Source organism: Silurus meridionalis, chromosome 27 (assembly GCF_014805685.1).
Source record: "Silurus meridionalis isolate SWU-2019-XX chromosome 27, ASM1480568v1, whole genome shotgun sequence".
Lineage (NCBI taxonomy): Eukaryota > Metazoa > Chordata > Actinopteri > Siluriformes > Siluridae > Silurus > Silurus meridionalis.
Genome location: NC_060910.1, coordinates 8,367,086 through 8,389,288, shown reverse-complemented (window position 1 = coordinate 8,389,288; position 22,203 = coordinate 8,367,086). Strand labels below are relative to the sequence as shown.

The 22,203-nt window shown below is 35.8% G+C and overlaps 1 protein-coding gene across 1 annotated transcript; it reads right to left on the bottom strand.

Moving 5' to 3' along the window:
• Positions 1 to 2,125: 2,125 nt before the first annotated feature.
• LOC124380926 lies at positions 2,126 to 22,100 on the bottom strand. Its single transcript, XM_046842246.1, has 15 exons — positions 21,794 to 22,100; positions 20,434 to 20,472; positions 20,101 to 20,161; positions 19,769 to 19,916; positions 19,399 to 19,495; positions 19,052 to 19,326; positions 18,515 to 18,960; positions 14,253 to 14,638; positions 12,724 to 13,086; positions 9,858 to 9,899; positions 8,794 to 8,854; positions 6,280 to 6,421; positions 5,798 to 5,894; positions 5,444 to 5,700; positions 2,126 to 4,836 (listed from the first exon to the last, which is right to left on the bottom strand). Exons 1-15 carry the CDS (start codon positions 22,056 to 22,058, stop codon positions 4,291 to 4,293), a joined length of 3,225 nt encoding a protein of 1,074 aa, XP_046698202.1. The 5' UTR covers positions 22,059 to 22,100; the 3' UTR covers positions 2,126 to 4,290.
• Positions 22,101 to 22,203: the final 103 nt, after the last annotated feature.

Genomic DNA, 22,203 nt, shown 5'->3' with positions numbered 1-22,203 from the left:
CGAAATGCAGTTTGGCATCTACCAGAAGTGCAAAATGTAGCAATCGTGCAAAAGTGCAGATAAATATGTAGCATATTTACAGCAAGTGATATATATATATATATATATATATATATATATATATATATATATATATATATATATAAAAGCATATGTACAGTGAATAAATATAAAGGCTATAACTATATATTTATAAAACGCCCTGCAGAGCGCAACAGTCAATACACTGGAAATAAAATAAAAATGATAAAGGATTTTTAATCCTTTGTACCAAATGCTACAATCAACAGTTGTTGGGAATTCCTATGATAAACCATCTTACCAGCAGGTCAGTTCTGGTGGAGAGGAAGTTCCCAAATTACAGCTACAATGCAGGCAGGTTGTAGGAGACACAGTGGTCATGTGCTACACAACTATTGGTTAATTGAGTCAGTAATAAGGAAGCTGGAATGTAGCTCAAGCTGTTATCAGGAGAAGAGATGTTTAACAGCCTGATCAACTGTGTTTCAGCACTAAAGATCATTTCTGAAGTTTCTTTTATGTGCTCTATACATGATATTGAAAGTTTTATGTAACACTGGCCACAGAAATTATAGTTAAACAAAACAATCTCCTCGTGATGATGGTAATAGAGATAATTATGGTTTTATTAATTTGAGTAATTTATGTGCACAATTTGTACTGCAATTATTGCATTATTAGTAATATACAATAACTCTAGTTCCGACTGTTTGCAGGAATACTTGGATCACTGTAGAAAGTAGACCGCAATACGCCACCTTGTGGTTATATTTATACTTGACGCTTTTATTTTTGAGAATTTTTTATAACCACCTGTTGCATGTAATTGATTTGTAACTTCATAACTGGACTCAACAGGCGCATGTAAGCTGGACTGCATTGATATATACATTCATAGTATTATAATATAGTATATATACATATACATTATAGTATCTTTAATAGTATTGTTATAATACCCAATCTAGGTCAATCCAACGCAGCTAGATTAGTTAGACAACTAAGATAGCATTTTGTAGCAGGTAATTATTTATTCATTTTATACATCATATACTTCGTATTCAGCATTTAGTAAACAGAATAAAGCGATTTAGTAATCAGACTGTATTTTGTAATGACTTAATCACTCCATTAAAACTGCAATGGGGCAGACACAACTCTGGACAGCTATCGCCCCCTGGCGGACAGAGTCACTTTTAAAAGTGAAATAACTATTGGGGGAAAAAATTGTTTTTATGAATGAGAGTATTTGCTATTCATTACTGTTGTATTTGCTCACCATTTACACTAAAGTTAATATTTATAGTATGTATTTTTTCTTATACCGTGCAGATAGTCACGACTCAATATTAATCCTAGGAGTTTCATGATGTGAGCTGACTGAATGTAAGTGAACACATCGGTATCTTTGATAAATACTGATTTATAAGTGTTTTTTATTTTTTTATTTTACATGATTACCAAATCACTACACAACTGTTATAGCTTGAATGTGAGGTTTTCATGACTTAGCCTTTACTTTTGAGATTCTCATAGAAAAAATTCAAATATTTTTCCTTTAATTTCCTGTCTTGCTACCTAGCATTCTACATTAAAATGTAAAATTTTTATATCCTACAAATGGCTGGTACAAATTGGCTAGCCGAACATCATGTAAGCCTCCCTGTTAACATTTCCTTAAGTGGATTAGGTTGCACTAATTTGGAAGCAATGCAACTGCATCATTAATAGTTGTACGAAAAATACAGAGAATGTTATGAAGAAGCGAGGCCGGGGAAACTTTTCAGTGACAGTTGTGACAGGTGATTAAAAAGACTAAAATATCCCCTAGAAGATTCTTTCCGGCTTTTTCAGCCGACCTTGATACGATTATAACACAATACGAACAGTGATTGAGAAGTTCCATAAAAAATACATTGTTCAGTGTGAAACAAAAACTAAACAATTTAGGTACTTTTTTTTTTTTTTACATTGGGTACTTTTTTAAAGATTAGTTAAGCTTTTACCCACCAAAATGCCTTTAGAGGATGAATTAACATAAACTGAATAAGCATATACTTCCATAGTAAAAAAAAAAAAGAAAAATCATAATAAAATCAGATGATTGAACTGTAATATTTGTTTTTATTTTAACATACAACTTTTATGTTTACAATGTTTGGTATTTGAAGAAAATACAAAAACCCAGTAGACCCTTACAGACATGAAGCACAAAATAGGAATATTGTGCATGTGATCATTTGCTCTGCATTGTTCTTATTAAGTGATAGATAAGACCTTGCATTTACCTAATGCATTAACCTGGTAGTTTTGTTATTGAGCTATGGCTACATTTTTTTTAATTTAGTATCCCATCTAACCCTCTCACCCTCCTATTTAATATCACTATTATGTACTCTTGAGTGTTCTGTTGTATGTTGAACGCTGGAAATACAGGCGAAGATTGAATTGTTTTACTATACTGACGAGGGATTAATGAGAAGTAATACGCAAAGACAGATTTCTCCAATGTTAGATGAGGATTAGGGTAGACACTATATAAGAACTCTATTAAGGTCACTTGAGATGTAATATGAATGCAGTGCAACACCCTTTTTGTACCTAGTCAGTCTTTCGTGACTTCAGTCATGTTTACAGAGGGAGTGGTGTGCAGTGAAATTATCATGAGTCATCTTTTGCTGACAGTGAAATCCATATCTGGCTTTTATCTGTAGTTGCAAAACTGTTCATTTGTTGATTAGATGAACAAGCAGTCTACCAAGTTCATTCTGTTCATTACACATTGGAATAAAATGCAGGCTGTATACATTTTGTACAAATTATTCATGGTTATTATTATTTTTATGTTAAGAATTACACTATTACTAATTATGGCATATCAATTATTAAATGATCACTATATCACTTTTTCTTGGTTACATGCTGTAATAGTAATTGCCATAAACACAAGGCCAATATTTTGAATAAATGTAAAAACAAGAATAATAATCTTTATAAAAATGTTGACAATAAATCATTACAAAATAAATCTTTGAAATAACTTTGGAAGTAGATGTATCATATATGTATTATGTATCAGGAAGTGTGCGAAATAGAATGTCTTATAGTCACATACAACAAAATGTTTAACAGCATTTATTTAGTTCTCAGGTGTTTACTTTTTAATTGTTCAAGAACAGAACAAGAAAAGAGCTTTGTAAAATACAGTGAACTCTGGATGCATATTGGAGGTGGTATCTTAATGATTAAGGCACTGGATTTTTGTGAGTTCAAATCCCAGCCACACCACGCTGCCACTCCTGGGCCCCTAAACAAGGCCCTTGATTCCATAGTTGCTCGGTGTTATGAATGAGATAAATACAAGCCCCCTGGATAAAGTGTTTGCCAAATTATTGTCATTATACTTACATTTTAGACTATATAGATAAAATAATTAGAGCACCATTGAAAGGCATGAAGCTCATAAATTCTGGCTAGTTTTTTGGATTTTGTTGTCATTCGGTTTTCACAAAAAGTTCTTCAGTTGCAAAAAGAAAACATTTCTGGTGAAACATCAAGTAATATTCACCAAACATGCACCATTGAAATATTGAAATAGATGCAGCTTGGCTTTTTTGGTGAAATAAATATTAAGCAAAAGTCCTCATATAAGCTCATATATGAACATATGAAGCTCATATAGAGATGAGGTGGCCAACTATTGGTTGTTAGTTGGTCTTTATTTGTAGCATAATACTGACAGAAGCCAGTTAAGCAAACATTCACAATTAAGCCTGAAACCTCACTAATAATCTGTTTGTTCATTATTTGTTTGTTCAGCATTTATGAATATGGGGGTATAAACCCAAACATTTTATTTTTACAGAATAGAATGAATGCTGGCTAATGTTGCCACAAATCTCAATTAACTCTTTCCCTTCTGTTTCAAGTTTCCTTTTTTTTTTAAACATGTATTTTATCATCTTTGGTTCTTTAGCATTTTATTTTCATTTGAGAATAGTGATTTCACTATTCACTGGTATTTGTTTGATAGTAAAAATGCGTTCTGATCGATTTGTCTAGTTTACTGAACTGACAATCTGTTTGAAAATGAAATGAGATTAAAAAAAAATACAATAATAATAATATAGATAAACATGCATTGTGTAGTAATAATAATATATTAGCACAATATAATATGAACATGTTGTGTATATGTATATTCCAGCAATCCTAACGCCCTCTACTATGACATCATACCTTAATTTCTTGTTTCATCAAACATTGTGATCATTCATGTTTCCCAGGGGATTTAGTTGGATATGGTTCTGGTTGTGTGGTTGGATTTGGCCAGTATCCTGGGGGGGCTTCTGCTGGAACACAGCCTGGGCCATCGGGCCCTGGACAGAACTGTGGGGCACTCGGAACTTGAGGTTGCTGAGGGACACCTGGATTTGGATAACCCATTAAAGGGTATTGAGGATTATAAGGTGGTGGAGCTGATGGAGCCGACAGTGCTTGGTTGAATCCTGGGGCTGTTGCGTTTGGATTTGTATAGAGGTCTGCATAGGAAGGAGGAGGATCTACTGGATTTGAATAGGCAGGTGAGGGGTACGGACCAGGATGAAACCCTGGAGCTGGTCCAAAGGTAGCACCTGGGGGTATGGGACCAAATTCAGGCTGAGGTAGAGGTTGGTTCCATCCTGGCCCAATTGGGATCCCATTAGGCTGAAAAGCTGGTTGGTTTTGTACTGGAACGAAAATATTGCCTGCAGGGAGAATGATCACTGAGAAGCAAATCTCTGGGTCACTTGCATAGGGTACATCCAGATAGACCTGTATGAAAAATATGTTATTAATCCAGTGGCTCTGTTTTTTTTTTTTTAGACAAATTTTACAGGCAAGCTTTGACATTCCCCCCCCCCATGTTTAACACTCACTACAATTTAAGACAGTTACATTACACTGATGATGTTCTGGGGTTTATAGTGCCTCAACATCCTAATAAGGAAATTTTGAAAATATTTACTTTTGTTTAAGCTTCTGAAAACACTTTCAAGTTGGATTTAAAAATGTCGATCAGTACAATCTTTAGGATATAAGAAATATATTAATTCATATGCTGTGTGATCTTTAAGACCACAGGTGTCAGCTTCACAAAATATACCCAAAATATTGAATATTATTAGAAAAGCTTAAAAAAAGAAAAAGTCAGCCTACATAATTTTTTTTCTTAAATATAAATATATAAGTTTGCCCAGACGTTATTTATTTGTTCTAGGACTATTCTCAAATGGAGACTTTTATCAACTTAAATCAGTAAATTATTTATGATTGCAAATCTAACCTACAAAAAAATAAAGCATTGGTAGATGATGCTTGTTTCTGAGGTTAGAATCTAAAGATGGTGGCTGTATGTAGAAATAAGGACAGGACATATTACCTTAAATATGTACTCCAGTTTGATAATATTACAGTTTGTAATGGTCATTTCCAGATTTTCTGGAAGTGTCAGGTTTGTGTTGATTGTTTGCTTTGACCCAGCTGGAACAGGATCCCCGACAACTTTGAAAATTGAACGAGACGAATACTTGGAGTGACCCTGTGCATGAAAAGTCTGTTTTTGCTCCATACTGTACTTTATCTTGAGATCACGGGATGAAGAGTTATCAATGTCAGTGGAAACCTTCATGACCTCACCTGTGATAAAGGAAGCATAAAGAAATATAAGCGTTAAACATCGGTGGCTATTCCTGTGAGTTTAATGGCACTTGTTTATGTAATGATATTTAATGACCTCTCATAAAAGCCATCTTGTCAATTGTGGCTTTCATTGAGGTGCTTCCAGAGGTGAAAAGTTTCATCTTTTTTTCGATAGATCCAGTCTGGGGGCTCTGAGTGCAAAACAACAAAATACAGTATTACTGAAATATAACTGTTAAACCAGTCCATTTTAAAATATTCCACAAACTGAACAGCATGAATTATATATAAGGTTTCATTTAAGACAGAGCTAAGCTATAGTCAATTAATTGTAGATAGATAGAAAAGAAAAAACTACCCAGAAAAAGTATTCTACAAGAACCTATGTAATTTAAACATTTCAATGCTTGTGTAATACAAAACATTCAAAGATTTCCATGTTTTTGCAACATTTCTATAGTGTCACACAAAGTCTGACTAACAATGTTCGCTACTGAATCTGCCAGCCAAACTGCTGCACCGCATTTAATTTTTTAATTAATTCATTCATTCATTCATTCATTCACCAGCAACTACCATTAAATTAACACCACTAAGCCTTGGCACAAAGATGAATTCTTTTGTTTCAGTGCGGTCCATCTTCCATGAACGATCCAGTGTGACTTCAAGAATGTACTTTACTGAGCCATAATGTCCTTTAAAAGATGCCGGAAAATTTCTACAGTGGAAAAAACAGCATACATTATTTGTCGGTACAACCCCTTTTCCATTTAACTCCAAAATATTTACATTCTATAAAAAATTTTTATACAAATACTCCATGTAGCAATTCTTACATTTAGTTGATCTTTGAATGTTTTTTTTCATTTATCGCGGGTGGGTTTGGAACGTAACCACCACAATAAACGGGGGATTACTGTACTATAGAGTAGTCAATGTGGAGCTTGCATAGTAATATTGTTTTACTGTCCTATAAAAATAACTCAACATACAGCCATTATTGTCTAAATAACTGGCAACAACAGTGAATACGGCCTTAGTGAACATGTCAAAACTGTTTCTGAAGAAGGGCATCATGTACTGCTTCAGAATGTCACAGCACATGTTGGTATCCATGTTTCCCTCAATGAACCGCAGCTCCCCGTACCAGCAGCACTCATGCAGCCCCAGACCATGATGCTACCACCACCATGCTTGACTGTAAGCAAGACACAATTGTATTGGTACTCCTCATCAGGGCGTCGCCACACATGCTTGACACCATGCAGACGTACCAGTGGCAATTGGATATCGCTACATGTGTGGAGTTTTGACATTGGACCTCCTGGAGTGTTTAAAGGCTCTGGCATGGAGAAGCTGTTGCTGGATCTGTGATGATCACAAATGTTGAGCTCAGTAGCTCCTACTTTTATACCAAAGACTGTAGAAAGAACATTTACTTATAATCTTATACTCCAGTACTCATGTTAGTTCTCACTCTCCAGTGTTCTGTATTGTTGAAAGATTTATGATCAAACTCTCAAGGTTTCTTCCTCATGACATCTATGGGAGTTTTTCCTTGCCACAGTCACCATGGCTGCTCATCAGGGATAAATGCACACTATTCACCTTGACTGTTGATTTCTGTAAAGCTGCTTTGAGACAATGTCTGTTGTGAAAAGCGCTATAGAAATAAACTTGACTTGACTTGACTTGACCATCTTAGCCAAACAAGTTTATCTTAGTCTCATCCGACCACAGGACATGGTTTCAGTAATTCATGCTTTTGAACAGGTTGTCTTCAGCACACTGCTTGCAACTTCAGAAGAGGCTTCCTTCCGAAATGATGGCCATGCAAAATTACTTGTTGCCGTGTGCAGTGTATGGTCTGAGCACTGACAAGCCTTCTGCTTCTGCAACCTCTAAAGCCATGCTGGCAGCACTCATGCGTCTGTTTTTTGCAACCAGCTTCTGCACCTGACGCACAGGCATGTTCTGAGGGAAACCTGTCTTGGAAAACCTTTGTATGACCCTGGCCACTGTACTGTAACTCAGTTTTAGGGTGTTACCAATCTTCTCATAGACTAGGCCATCTTTGTGGAGCACAACAATTCCTCAGAGAGTTCTTTGCCATGAGGTGCCATGTTTAACATCAGTCAGTATGAGAGAATTGTACTCAAAGCACCAAATTGTAACTGCTCTAATGCAAGATACACAAATTTGTATGGTCCTGTCAAGCAGACAAAAACACCTGATGAACAAGACATGTGGCGTTGTTGCATCGTTAAACAATGTACAGCTGTTATCACTTAAAGTGTACTTACTTTTGCTGCCATCTGTTTTGACAATAATGGCTGTATGTTGAGTTATTTTCAGAGGACAGTAAATCTGTACTGCTGTACAAGCTGCACAATGACTACTCTAAAATATATCCAAGTTTAATTTCTATACTATTGTCTCTTGAGAAGATCTACTATAATGATTGCTGAAATGTGAGAAGGATTGGTTCAGGATTTCCTTTCTATAGTACCATGTTAGATTGGAAGATAGCTCACTGTTCATGCAGTGCAGAGGACTACAGATTCGTATAATGGAATATACCATGTGGAAAGCAGATAGCAGTGCTTTACAGTTCCTTTACACAACTAGTGTTTTCTGTTTCATTACCCGTAAGGGCACAACTGCTATCACGCCACTCCTTTCTCCAAAAACCAAAGTTCTTTATGCATAATCTTGTGTAAATCTTGTGTTGTTCATTCCTATATTGTAACTGCTTTATCCCATTCAGGTGAACGAATGCAATGAATATAACCGGAAGGCAACCTGCTGTAGCACCAGGATGCCACTTTCTAAAATCAGCTGGGTGGGAATTCTATAGGCAGTTTCTCAGGTTTGGAAGGCAAAGCTTTTATCACAGTGTCTGTTATGAGTGCTATCTAAATATCAGCCGACCCACCAGAAAATGGCACACATGAGTGCACCATTACAGGAATAAAAAATTAATGAAGTATTTTTGATACATTTTACTTCAGTGTAGGATTTCTGATAATGATGTAGCTGGAATGGGCATCTCAAAAAGGTTAATAGCTAATTGAGGATCACTATACTCACCCATGGGGCAGTTGGAAGCTAAATGGATAAACATGGTTTCCGGGCTTAACTACATTGCTGTCTGGAGAGAGAGAGAGAGAGAGAGAGAGAGACAGAGAGAGAGAGAGAGAGAGAGAGACAGAGAGAAAGAGAGAAAGAGAGAAAGAGAGTGAAAGAGAAAGAGAAAGAGGGCAAGAGAAGAAAAAATCAGATACATGTAGTTGAGGACAAAATCAAACAGTTGATATAACAACTGAATACTAAAAGCTGAAGGTTACAAGATACAACCAATGACAAATTATTGTTATACTGAAAAAGATGGAAAGAAATAAAAATAAACATGCCTATGGGTTAAAATCATACACACTAACAAGTGGAGAAAATGGCCTAATATATATACAGTAATCCCCTGTTTATCATAATGATAACATTCCAAAATGTTTTTATATTGTTTAAGCTGTAAATCATCCTCCCACATACTTTAAACACACACAGACATTTTGATCTATCTGAGAGAGACCAGGAAAATCAGCCAAACAAAATTTTTGTTATGTGGCAAATGCAATTCCTCGATAAACCAGGGGGAAGATTCGAATTGCGGTAAAGCGGGGGATTACAGTACTTAATGGTATACAACTTTTAAATCTTATGTCTAAATAAAGAATAATAAGAGGCAAATAAAATAATTTAGAGTTTATAATAATAATAATAGTTTTAAATAACAGTTCTGTTTTTTTCTTCAGCAATTTTTTTATTTCTTTTTTTTTTTAAGTATTTTTTTTTTACAATTGTCTCACAAGTACACAAACCTTTTGTTCTCCTTTAACCAAGAGAATTGCATAACTGTGAAATCTATTTGCCTGACCACAGAGGAAAAACAAGATCATGATCACAGTAAGCTAGCACTTGTTCCTTAAGTACCTTGTTAGACATTACATTCTGTTATTCCCAACATTGACGGATGGAAAAAAAACAGAAAATGAAATAATTACACAAATATTTAAGCTCATATAAATCATTGCGTGGTTTTTTTTATTTATGTTCTTTAAAAAGTAAAAATGTATAGTGTAGAGAGAAAAACTTACAGATCTCTCCCTCTGCTAATATAACCCCAGGATCTTCATTTCCTGTGAAATAAAAACACATAATTTAAAGCATAATTCTTTATGCATTGTGTCCTTGCTGGGTGGTCAAGATAGAATTTGAAGTCAATTTTTACATTTAAAGAAACACTGTGGAAGATCTGTGACCAAGATAAGGAAATGGTAAAATAAACACAGCAGTAAAGTCAACGTAATTCAACACTTCACATTTAGCTTATAATAAAAAACAATGTTTGTTACAACAGAGACAGGATCAAATTGACCAGTTTGGGGTTAAAAGAATTTCCACACATGGTGAAAACTTCCATTACTTATTATTTTATAAAGATTTGAAAACTATAGGATTTTAATTAAAACTCATTTGCCAAGCACTATGCTATAATAGGTAGGGCCTCCCTTTCCTCACAAAACAATCTGTCTATTGTAGCATGGACACATTCCTGTGAAATTCTGGTCCATGTTCACTTAACTGAATCACAATTCTTGCAGACATTTCTGTGAGCCTCAGCAGAAATTAGGATTTATGAAACAAGCTACGTTTTCGCAGTCTTCAAATGCTTGAACCAGATTGGCCGTTCATGTTGAAGAGACTGTTCCCAGAAAACCAGCAGTTATAGAAATACTCAAAGCAGGCAGTCTAATCTAACAATCATACCATGTAAAATCACTGCGATCACATTTTTTCTCATTCCGATAACTGATATGGACATACCTGAAGGTGCTGAGCCAACTCTGATTTATGCACTGCCCTGCTTCCAAACACTTTACTGGTTAAAAAACTGCAGGGATGTGTAGATGTATGTGTATTTCTAACCTGTTCTTAGTATTTGATCACTTTTATCTGTATAGCTCTTTTAATAATGAACATGCTCATAACAGCCTTATAGAAACAAAGAGAGTGAGTATACATTTTAAATTCATAAATTAGTCCCTATAGATTTATCATTAAATTAAAATGCAGTGGTAGCAGTGACAAGGAAACCCCCCTGAAAGAACCTTGAGAGAAACCATATTTAAAGGAAGCCATGTTCATCTGGGTGACAACAGGTTCCCTTTTGCAGTGATGTCACTGTCAGTTTTATTCACATGCCACTTGTTGACACTTTCGTTGATTTCGCACATCAATTTTGAGAACTGCTTAATATGTACTTCCGCATGACATGCGTCAAAGTTACCAGATAATCTACGGTTTTCATGTCTTCTTCTCTATTCTTCTTTCAGTGTTTTTTTTTTTACTGTTGTGGTTAACTATTTGGATATCAGCTGATAACCTCTTTCAACTAATAACACATTCTATCAACCAATCCCAATTTGTTCTTTAAATTACTGGCACTAGTGAAATTTAATCTCTAGTTTGGTGAAATAAGTAAGAATCTAATTTTGTTGTGACAATTACAAGAAAACGATTATGTATAAAAATGAGATTATAAAACTAATCTTTTTAGATAAATGAGATGGAATATAGATCACATTCTGACATTGCTGCTACTATTACATAGATGTATATGTATGTATGTATTTTTCGATTATAAGATACATTTTTTATATTAAAGAGTATTTTGGGATCACATTCTGACATGTATCTGCTACAACACAGTATATATGTAGGTATGTATTTGTGTGTTTTTCTTCCTTGTGAAAGTCCAGTCTTCTAACACGCTACAATCCGTCACGCTGTTTGAGATCTTAAGACATTGGACTTCTAATAGTTCCTGGAATAGCAAAGTCCACTAAAGGTTGTAGAGCATTCTCACATTTAGCTCCTAAACTTTGAAATAGGCTTCATGACAGTGTTCAGGGCTCAGATTCACTCTCTCAGTTTAAGTGAAGATTAAAGACATATTTTTAGGGAGTCCTACACATAACACATATCCCATATAACCTTGTGCTCCAGTACATCTGATCAAATGTACATTATCAACTTGTGATTGTTAACATTATGAACAGCAGCTACGCTAATTCCTCTCCACTGCTTTTCTTTCTCTACCCATCTCGACCCATTTAAAGGTCCATAATCTTTATGAGGTGGGACACAACCGTAGCTGGCGCAGCCCCGCTTCAGTTGTGTGCCACCTCATGAAGATTGTGGTAGATGCCGTCCCTGTAAACATCCCAAAACATCTAGAATTCCACTTCCTGTAGAGATTGGACATTGGACTTCTCTGATTGTTTAAAGGAGTAGGTGTTGGATCTATGATCATCTCAAATGTTGAGCTATTTTATTTCCTGGTTCCACAAAGTCAACTGATTGTATAAGACTGTAGAAAGGACATTTCCCATTAATCACACACTCCAGTATTCATGGTAGTTCTCTAGTGTTCCCCTTTTGAGTCTGGTTTCTATCAAGGTTGCTTTCTCACCATCTAAGGGAGTTTTTTCCCTTGTCGCAGTCGCTCCAGGCTGCTCATCAGGGATAAATACACATAATTCACTTTCATTCTTAAGTTGCGTAAAAGCTGCTTTGAGACATTGTCCATTGTGAAAAGCGCTATAGAAATTAACTGGAAAATGGCCTCCTGTAATATCACTTATCAACTGTGATCACGAGCATTTACTACCACCTTATCAAACTGTGCTGAAAACCAAACATTTTAGATTATAAAGCAAATACAAACACATCCATACCTCCATATTAGGTTAAATAGATTTATGTTAAATAGATTTGTGATTTTTGGTCAGATCCTATAGTTACACACATTGTTACCCCCCTTCTCTCCCTGCCAGCAAAACACTCTCTCTCTCACTCACACACACACACACACACACACACACACCCCGCCCGCCCATTAAAAGGGCTGGTGTGTACAGTATATGTACTGTAGTTGTAGGTGAACAAACACAACCTCACCTTTCTTGGGATCCTTAATGAAGTACTGTTTGATTTTGAAGTATCTCTCATTTGCACTGTAAGAATAAGTTTTGTCATTGCGCCTCTCGCTCCATTTCACTCTTGCATCTCCTTTACATTTTATATATAAGCTTTCAATCGTTACTTCTTTGGTGACTTCGAAAACGACTCGGCCATTGATCACATCGCCATTTGTGAACGTGTTGCTGCTATTAACCGCGTCGTAAGTCAAGGAAAGCTGCTTGACCGTGGACATTTTAGTGTAGTATTTTGTAGCACAACGCGCGAACGAACTAAACACCCCGAGCTCTTCCTTCGAGCACAGCGGGAGCGACTGTAAACAGCAGACACTTCCTCTGAAGCCTTATCAGTGTGGAAAGCCAAAGGGCTCAAACAGTCTGTATTCAAAGATCTAAACAGGGGGATCGCCAACCTTTTTGAAACTGAGAGCTACTTCTTGGGTACCGAATAATGTGGAGGGCTACCAGTTTGATACACACTTCTGAAATAACAAATTTTCTCAATTTACCTTTAATTATATGTTATTATTAATAATCAATGATGTTTATCTATGTGAAGACACTGATCATGTTAATTATTTCTCACAATAATTATCAACCATGATTTAACAAGGTGGGAAACAGATAAATATCAGTATTTTTTTATTTCTATAAATCTCTGCAAGTATTTACATTTTCAAATGATCACTTCTACAACATTCTCACTAGCTAATAACAATTCTTAACGAATCATCCACTACGTTGCATCATGTTTGTACAGATTATCAATTCCATAACATACAAAAATCAACTTCCAGATTTGACTGAACTTATCGCCAAATCTGCGGCATTTTTAACAAAATTATCATATACATTTAACAAACACATTTAGCAAAATTTGTCCCCTGCTGAGCTATCAGATTTCCATGTGTAGTAGCACGTCACCATATTCAGATGGTGACTTCCAATAGCACCTTGAATGTTCTGTGCTGTTTAGCTCTGGAGAGGTGTTTTTGAGGGTAGAATAACCTTTATTTGTCACATGTACATTACAGCACAGTGAAATCTTTTCTTCGCATATCCCAGCTTGCTCAGAAGCTGGGGTCAGACATGATACTGGAGCCTGGAGCACAGAAGGTTAAGGGCCTTGCTCAAGGGCCTAAGAGTGGCAGCTTGGCAATACTGGGGCTTGAACCGTCAACCGTCCAATCAGTAACCCAGCACCTTTACCACTGAGCTACCACGTACCCAAAGCCGATCACCTTTGCACATGGTAATGCATGAAGTTTGGGAACTCTGGGTCATAAACAGTGAGCGATGAAGCCTGTATGTTGGAGGCAGGAGCCCCGTCGGTAGTCACTGATACCAACTTTTCCAACTGCACTTTTTTCTCCGCGAAAAACTCCTTCACCGTTTTATAGATGTCAACTCCCATCGTAGTTGTCTTTAGGGGCAGTAGTGTCAGAAGTTCTTAGTTTGTGGAGAAATCATCAAACATATTCCGGATAAAGACCATCAGCTGCGCCGTACTGCTGCTGTCCACAAACTCGTCACACTGGATTCTGAACCACCTGCACTTCGCCAGATCCCGGTCCAGCTGATCGGCCAAGTTCCCAGACATAGACAACACTCTTCTAACCATTGTAGTTGCCTCCAGTTGGACATCGGAGAAAGTGGAGATTACATTCGTTCCATATTTCTTGTCTTTAAGCACAGTTTTTTCAATTATCATCATTGCTTCTCTGAAAACCTCCCCTTCTGAAAATGCCTTCTTTTTCTTAATCAAGAAATTTGTAGCTCTAAATGAGGCGTCGTTTGCTTTTTGCGGCAGGTAGTTAGCATGGTAGCTTGCGTGACACGTTCTGAAATGTCTCTCAACATTGTGCCGCTTTGCATTTGCCACAGTCGCACTGCCACTGAGACACACGTTTGAGAGGTAAAAAAGAACTCTTCCTCCCATTCACCGTGAAAATGATATGTTTTTGTTCTTTTTTCTGCCATGTTTTCAGGGGTAAATCATCTCCTCACCTTCACTGTGCCTGCTAGCTGGTCTCCACGGCAGCTAGACCAGCTAGCTCTAATCTAATATAAAACATTTTTTTTATATATTTTTTTTAATATTGCCATTTTTTAATTCACACCAATGCAAGTGTGATTTAAAACAGAAAAGCAACAAAAAAATTAGATGTAGCTCACTGGTAAGTGGCGGTATGGTGAGCTATTTCTGGAAAAGGCCCGCGGGCGACTCGTGGTCCCATGTTGGTGACCCATGTCTGCCTTTAGTGATGAAGCGTGGAAATACAACTGAATGGGAATCCTCTTTACAAGTAGGGTGGCCTCAATACCATAAACATATCTTTCGATACCAGAATACATGAATTACCGTAATTGTATAACGATATTGCTTTATGTTTATATTCTTATTAAAACATATTGGACCGTGGACCGGTACCAGGCTGTGGATCATTTGGTTCCTGGGCTGCACATAAAGAATAAAAACTTTTTAATGTGTATTTTATTTCCATTTAATGGACTGTCAAAATGCTGTAATTAATGTGATTCAAATCTTTATTTAAAGTTAATAAACATATTAAACGCAACATGCTGGTGCATGTACTCCTGATTCTGTATGTTGCTCTGTCACAACATGGGACTTGCACATAAAATGTTATGCAAAAACTTTTGAGGAAATTCCAGATCTACAAGGAATTAATGTGGCCATTCAACTTCTGTTCAGTCATCAAAGTTTCATAAATGTTTATTATGTGTTTTCTCTTTTGCTTTTGTGTGCTGAGCGGGCCGCTGTGTCCTGATCAAACTACGTTTGTTTTGTTTACTGACTGTTGAATGCAATTATGATAAATACAGGTGAGTGCAAAAACAATTTATTGCAAGATATTTCTGTTGGGTTTGGTCGTAACATTTGGGGCTGGGTCAGGTCAAAAACAGGCCTTAAGTTAAAGAATGTGCAGAGCTTTAATTAAAATGTCTGTAGATGGGATTTCCATAATCAAATGGGCTTCTCAGTTTCGTCAGGCAAAAACCCAAAATAAGCACAAATTTCCCTACATAAATGACTCTTTTTTAAAAGGTTCTCATGCTCAAACATCATATTTAAATCCATTTTATCTATTAGGAGACACCAAAATGTAGGCAGATGTGAAGTCAGACCATTACATTTAATGCTTTATTTATTTATTTATTTATTTATTTATTGCCACACATACAACATCACTTATCGCAATAATACATGTTAAAACTAAAGTTTTAGCAATGCAATATTATTGTATTGAATGTATACTGTGTAAGCTTAGTAGGTATGCAACTAACGATTATTTTGATAACCGATTAATCTGACGTCCCCCCCCTCTTCTTCTCTCAAATTCGATATTGAATAATCTGATAAAAAAAAATGTTTAGATTTTTTTTAGATTAGATTTTAGCTAATTGTAACTATAAAATTCTAATTCAGGGTGTTTATGTATATAAGTGTATTTAAACAATGCAAAAGCCACATATTGAGTTTAACTATCTTATAATTTAAAACTTTTACTGGCTGCTCTCATGCCTTGAATGATGCACACTTTTCCCTGCTGCCGGTTGACCCTGTACTGTCTGCCATTTTCCCAAGCGGCTGTGTTATCTATTTGATAACAGCATTAGTTGAAAAGACGAATTGCATTATCGATTATCATCGACTTTATTGTTCTCTAAACTTTAGTAACTAGAACAAAATTATAGTGAGGACCACAGTGAAGCATAAGATAAAATAAGATAAGATATACCTTTATATGTCCCACATTGAGGAAATTCCTCTGTTACAGCAGCAAAGAAAAAATAAATGCAAATATATAAAAGAATAGACACATACTATAGTATACAGACACATACTATAGTATACAGTAATGGGAGCTGCTGCAACAGGCTGCCACTTGGGTGGCACCTATCAGTAGTACTTCAAGCATCATACCGTAGATAATATATCACAACACATAATGTGTATTATATTCACTGATAATGTATAATATTGGATATGTTGTTTTCCTTTCATTCTTTTATACATTAGCTGCTATAAATAATAAACAATCTTGAATCTAGCTATAAATGGTTAAAAAGAATTCAGATTAAAAAATAAACACGGTCCAGATATATCTAGATGATCTTAGGGCATGGCACCTTTGGTGGCAGACTATTCAAATTTTAAGCAAGCAGAAGTTAGGAACAGAGAATGTAAATGTTAACATTATTTAAAGTAAAGAACAAGTTTTGATAGCATGTGTTACTTGCAAAAACTGCATCATGTCAGTGGCCCACCAGTGTCAACAAACTGTCGCATTTCGGTTTATGGTCTGTCGCATGGATAGATTTGGCTTCTGATGCAAAGATTTTATTTGATTCTTGAAGGTCCAATCCCTTGCTGAATGTTTTCACTTAAGTATTAAAGCAAAAAAGAACATTACAATGAACATTTGCTTTTCAGCATGTGATTCTTTTTAATGAAACTAATAAAGAGCAATAATGTTTGTCAATTGTGTTTCACCTATTTCATGAGTATGACTGCATTTCACTCTGGCATGGAATGTAATGATTGGATGGAGTGTGCTTGCTAGACTAGGTGTTGCCCACTAGTTTGCGTTTGTTTGCTAAATCTTATCAAGCATGAACAGTTTGAGAGTGACAAGCAGAATGAGCCATGTGATAAGCCTAGTGAAGGTTTATGCTTACTATGGTGACCAGTTTAACAAATAGTAAATAAATAATAATAAAAATAAATAAATAAATTATATATAATAAATTATATATAATAAATATATATACTGTATATGGTTAAAATGTGCTGTATGTTTGTTATTGGTGAGTTCATCAAATATCATAAAAACTACACATTATTTAACATCAGCATTTCATTAATTAATTGTGTTCCTTTAAAAGTTTCAAATAAAAATGACAATAAAATAAATAAATAAACCAAAAGCAATGAAGTAATACAAAACAATAACATTATATACTTTATTATGTAGCCCTTGCTCAACACATGTTTAACATTAACACCACAATGATCAGTTTCTATTATCAAAACATTTTCAGTGAGAAGTTAACTTTGTTAACCAGTCTCCACACTCCAATTAATTTACAATAAAAAGTCATTCAAAATGACATTCACAAACTGCATAAAATTCAGGGTCAAGCACCCCCCAATCTTCCTCTACATCTGCCTCTTTTACCCCAACAACCTGCATGTCTTCCCTCACCACATCCATAAACCTCCTCCTTGTTCTTCCTCTTTTCCTCCTTCCTGGTGGCTCCATCCTCAGCATTCTCCTACCATATATACCCCATGTCCCTCCTCTGCACATGTCCAAACCATCTTAATCTCACCTTCCTCACCTTGTCTCCAAAATGTCCTACATGCGCTGTCCCTCTAATAAACTCATTTCTAATCCTGTCCATCCTCATCACTCCCAACGAAAACCTCAAAATCTTCAGCTCTTCTACCTCCAGCTCCACTTCCTGTCTTTTACTCAATGCCACTGTCTCTAAACCATACAACATTGCAGGTCTCACCACAGTCCTATAAACTTTCCCTTTCACTCTTGCAGATACTCTTCTATCACAAATCATGATAAAATCAAATATAATGATTACAAAAATATAGTTCTCTGAATAATGACCTATATACAGCATTACAAGTGGATTAAAAATACAAATACAATTTGAACAGAAGTAAACATTTGCACAAAAACACTGATTTATGAAACATGAAAATTTGAACATTAAATGTTGCATTGCACTAAAGACGGTGATGGAGGTAACTGCTGCTTGGACTCTCTGGTGTTGGACAATCTGATGTGTGCTGGTGAGAAGTATGTAAAGAAACCATAGTGGTGTATGGTGGAGGACAGAGAGATAAGAGAGATGGGTTGAATCCTGATGCTGATGGATTTGAGTCTGGAAAGATATCTGTATAGGAAGGCGGTGGTTCCGCTGGATTGGCTGGTGGAGCAAGCATACTCGGGAATAGATTTGGAGCTAGACCAAAGGCAGTAGCAGCAGGAACATGTGGGGAGGCAAAAAGTTCTGGCTGTAATCTAGAACTCATCCATGCTGATTCTTGTCTGTTCTGACTGGCTTGGTAATCAACTTGGTTTTGCTGTGGAATGCTGTACTGGCCAGCTGGAATAATGACCAGTGGAAATACAATGTATGGATCGATATCATAGGGAACATCCAGATACACCTAGAAAATGATAGAAATGGATGAATGAATTTAAAAAGCATTTCTGATAATATTTGTACCATTTGGAAAAAATCAAGTAAAACATTGTTACCTTGAGAAAGTACTCCACAGAAATAATGCTACAGTTTGTGATGGTTAGGTCTAAGTTTGAAGGGAGCTTCAGCCTACTGGTGAATGTTTTTTTGGATCTGGATGGAATAGGATCTTCCACGGCTTTGAAAATAACTTTTGTTGCATAGTTATGCCGAGACTGGGCAGTGAATGTCTGTTTTTGTTTAAGTTTAAATTTAAGCTTGAGAGCACGAGATGAAGAGTTTTCAATATGGGTTTCAACTTTGATTCTCTCACCTGGAATATAAAGGAGGACTTAAGAAATACTAAATTAAAAATATTAATATTAACAGCGAGGACGTGTTTTGTGTAATGATGTAAAATTACCCTGCATGTAGCCCTTTTTGTCAGTAGATGCTTTGATTGAGGCACTTCCAGAGGTGAAAAATTTCATCTTTTGTTCTACAGACCCAGAAAGAGGCTGCTGTGTAAAAAATGTTAAGAAAAGAAATAATCAGAACTCTGTAGACTGTTTTGTTTGTTATTTGTAATTCATGTCATTTATGTTCAGTGATTTATACTAGTCAGAGTAAAGGCAAACCCAGAAACTTTACCGGTAACACTGGCCTAATTTAAAGTTGCCAAGAAGGAAACCAGAGAGCCCAGATAAAATCCCTGTTGGTTATCCACTACTCCTGTATTGCCCTCCTTTTGTTCATTATAGTATAATTGCACATTAACCAATATGAGCACATACCATTAAAAGAGCACAGGTATCTGGAACTTTTGACACAAAGGTAAATTCCTTCACTACAGTTTCAGGGATCTTCCATGATCTATGCAGTTTGGCCTCAAGAACATACTTAATTGATCCATGGGATCCTTTAAAAGATGGTGGCATGTTCCTGCGAAAGAAATGACTTCCTTAATGTATACAATAATTCAAGTTTGCATTTTATGAATTTTTAAATAGATTAACTGACAAAGACAGAGTTCTAGAACATCTATTTAAAGTGAAATTAATCAATGTAGTCAATGAAATTTTATGAAGCACATTTCTCACATATTATCATCTCAATAATTATTTACGTTTCTGGAAGCTGAAATGAAAATGGAAAGGTATGGTGTCCTGGCATAATCAAGTTCCCGTCTGAAAATTGAGAAATCAAGTTTGTCAGTTTGAGGCAGAGACCTGAAGGCTGATCAATAAAATAATAAAATACAATATAATGTATAGCCGTTTACACTTAAAACATTTGTCATATCTTAAAATCTATGGTCCTTGCAAAATATTATACTTTGTTTATGAGCAGACTACTAATGACATATTAATATTTACCATTTACAGTATCCAGAAAACTCTGGATAGAGCGAAAATTGTGATAAATGAAATAATAAACACACACACACACACACACTTACATTTCTCCCAATTTGTTAGTAGTATGGATCCATCCTGTCCTGTAAAGATGACACACTGAAAATTTAGCTTCTACTGTGAACTGACCTCATATGCACTTATTTACTACCACTAATAAATGTAGCATGAAATCACCACACCAAACTATTCCATTTGCAGGCCCAAAAACATCCAAAGTTCATGTGCTGCCTCTTTTCAGTTGTTTTTATATAACCCTTCATTATTTCAACCCTTTCACGTGAAGGCATTGCGCTAATTAAAAAAATCGAATAGTTGATTGTGACTAATAAATTGTTTATTGTAGTTCATGAATCCAATTTCTTGTTATTTGATTTTTTTGTTTTGTTGTTCCTATCAGGCTTTTGATACTTATTTCTGTTAATGGAAAGTCTGATCATTGATCCATTCTCTTCTAAATTATTAGAATATTAAACTATTTAAAACTTACTATCTGTTTGTGAAAAGCAGCAATAGAACCTGCTACATATGTACAAACGTTATCATTCAAATTTTCTCCAGAACACTGTTCCTCCAGAACAGCCTGGATTTGTTGAAACTTGAGACTACGCCTATATACAACACTCTGATAACAAAGATATAGACAGATTTTGTGCATGCATACTTTAGAATGTTCATATCGCATCAAATCTCTATTGGCTCCAAAAAAAAACCTTTATGATGAAATAAAATTCCATCATGCATGAATTATACCACAGATTTGACTAACATGGAAAAAAGTGCACAAGGTTTAAACCAACTGCAGTTGCAGTTTTGGTTAGTTTTAAAGCTTGAACCACAAGTGACATAATTGGAAAAATCAAAAGCTCATTTGGTGGGTGGGGGGACTGTAACATTTATAGTAACTGGGATTGTTCGGTTTTGTAAGATAAATATGTATGTTTAACCTCAGTATGCGCATATAGTGTAGCTTTAAATTGATGTAAGTTGTATAATTGTATAATTGGACTCCAAATTACAAATTACACCTGACAAGACACAAAGACACACCCACAAACACATTATATATATATATGTGTGTCTGGGGTGTAAAATGGTACACTTTAGGGTATTTCCTGACTCACTCCATATCTATAAATCTATCTGTCTATTTAAAACACCTTTCAGTAAACAATCAGAATACCTGTGTCCCAGGTATCATTTTAAAAACTGCTGAAACTATATAGAGGATATTCAGATATATCTATGTCTTCATGTCACACTCGCAAAAATAGAAAGACTGGCAAATTGTTTACATGAAATTGCATGAGCTTGTATGGAATTTAAAAAAAAAAAAAAAAAAAAAAGCAAACAAAACTAAGTGTCATTTACGCTGAAACCCGGACATAGAGAAATCATATTTACCTATTTTGGAGTTGTCCCAGATAAAAATCTGTTTGAGTTTGAAGTATCTCTGATGAGAGCTGTAGGAATCTGAACGGGAGCTGCTGCTGGATTCGGTCCAGTGCACATCGGCACCCCCTTTACACTTTATAAAAAGTTTATCGATCCTTAATTCTTTACTTAACTCCAGAATAATTCTGCCCTGAATCGTGTCGCCATTCGTAAACGTGTTGTGCTCGTTAATCGAATTGTATTTAATTGTGAAGGTTTTGATACTTCTAGACATTGTTCCGACTCGAGAGACGGCTGTCAGAAGTGAGTACGGACCGTCCTCCGTACTTTGTGAGTAACACACACACACACACGCACGCACGCACGCGCACACACACACACACACACACGCACGCTCTCTCTCTCTCTCTCACAATTCA

Coding starts and splice junctions, on each gene's coding strand:
- LOC124380926 (XM_046842246.1), bottom strand. CDS start 22,058: ATGTCTAGAAGTATCAAAACCTTCACAATTAAATACAATTCGATTAAC. Junction 14,639..18,514: donor TACCTCCATCACCGTCTTTA/GTGCAATGCAAC, acceptor CGTGTGTCTCAG/TGGCAGTGCGACTGTGGCAA. Junction 8,855..9,857: donor ATTAGCAGAGGGAGAGATCT/GTAAGTTTTTCT, acceptor CTCTCTCTCCAG/ACAGCAATGTAGTTAAGCCC.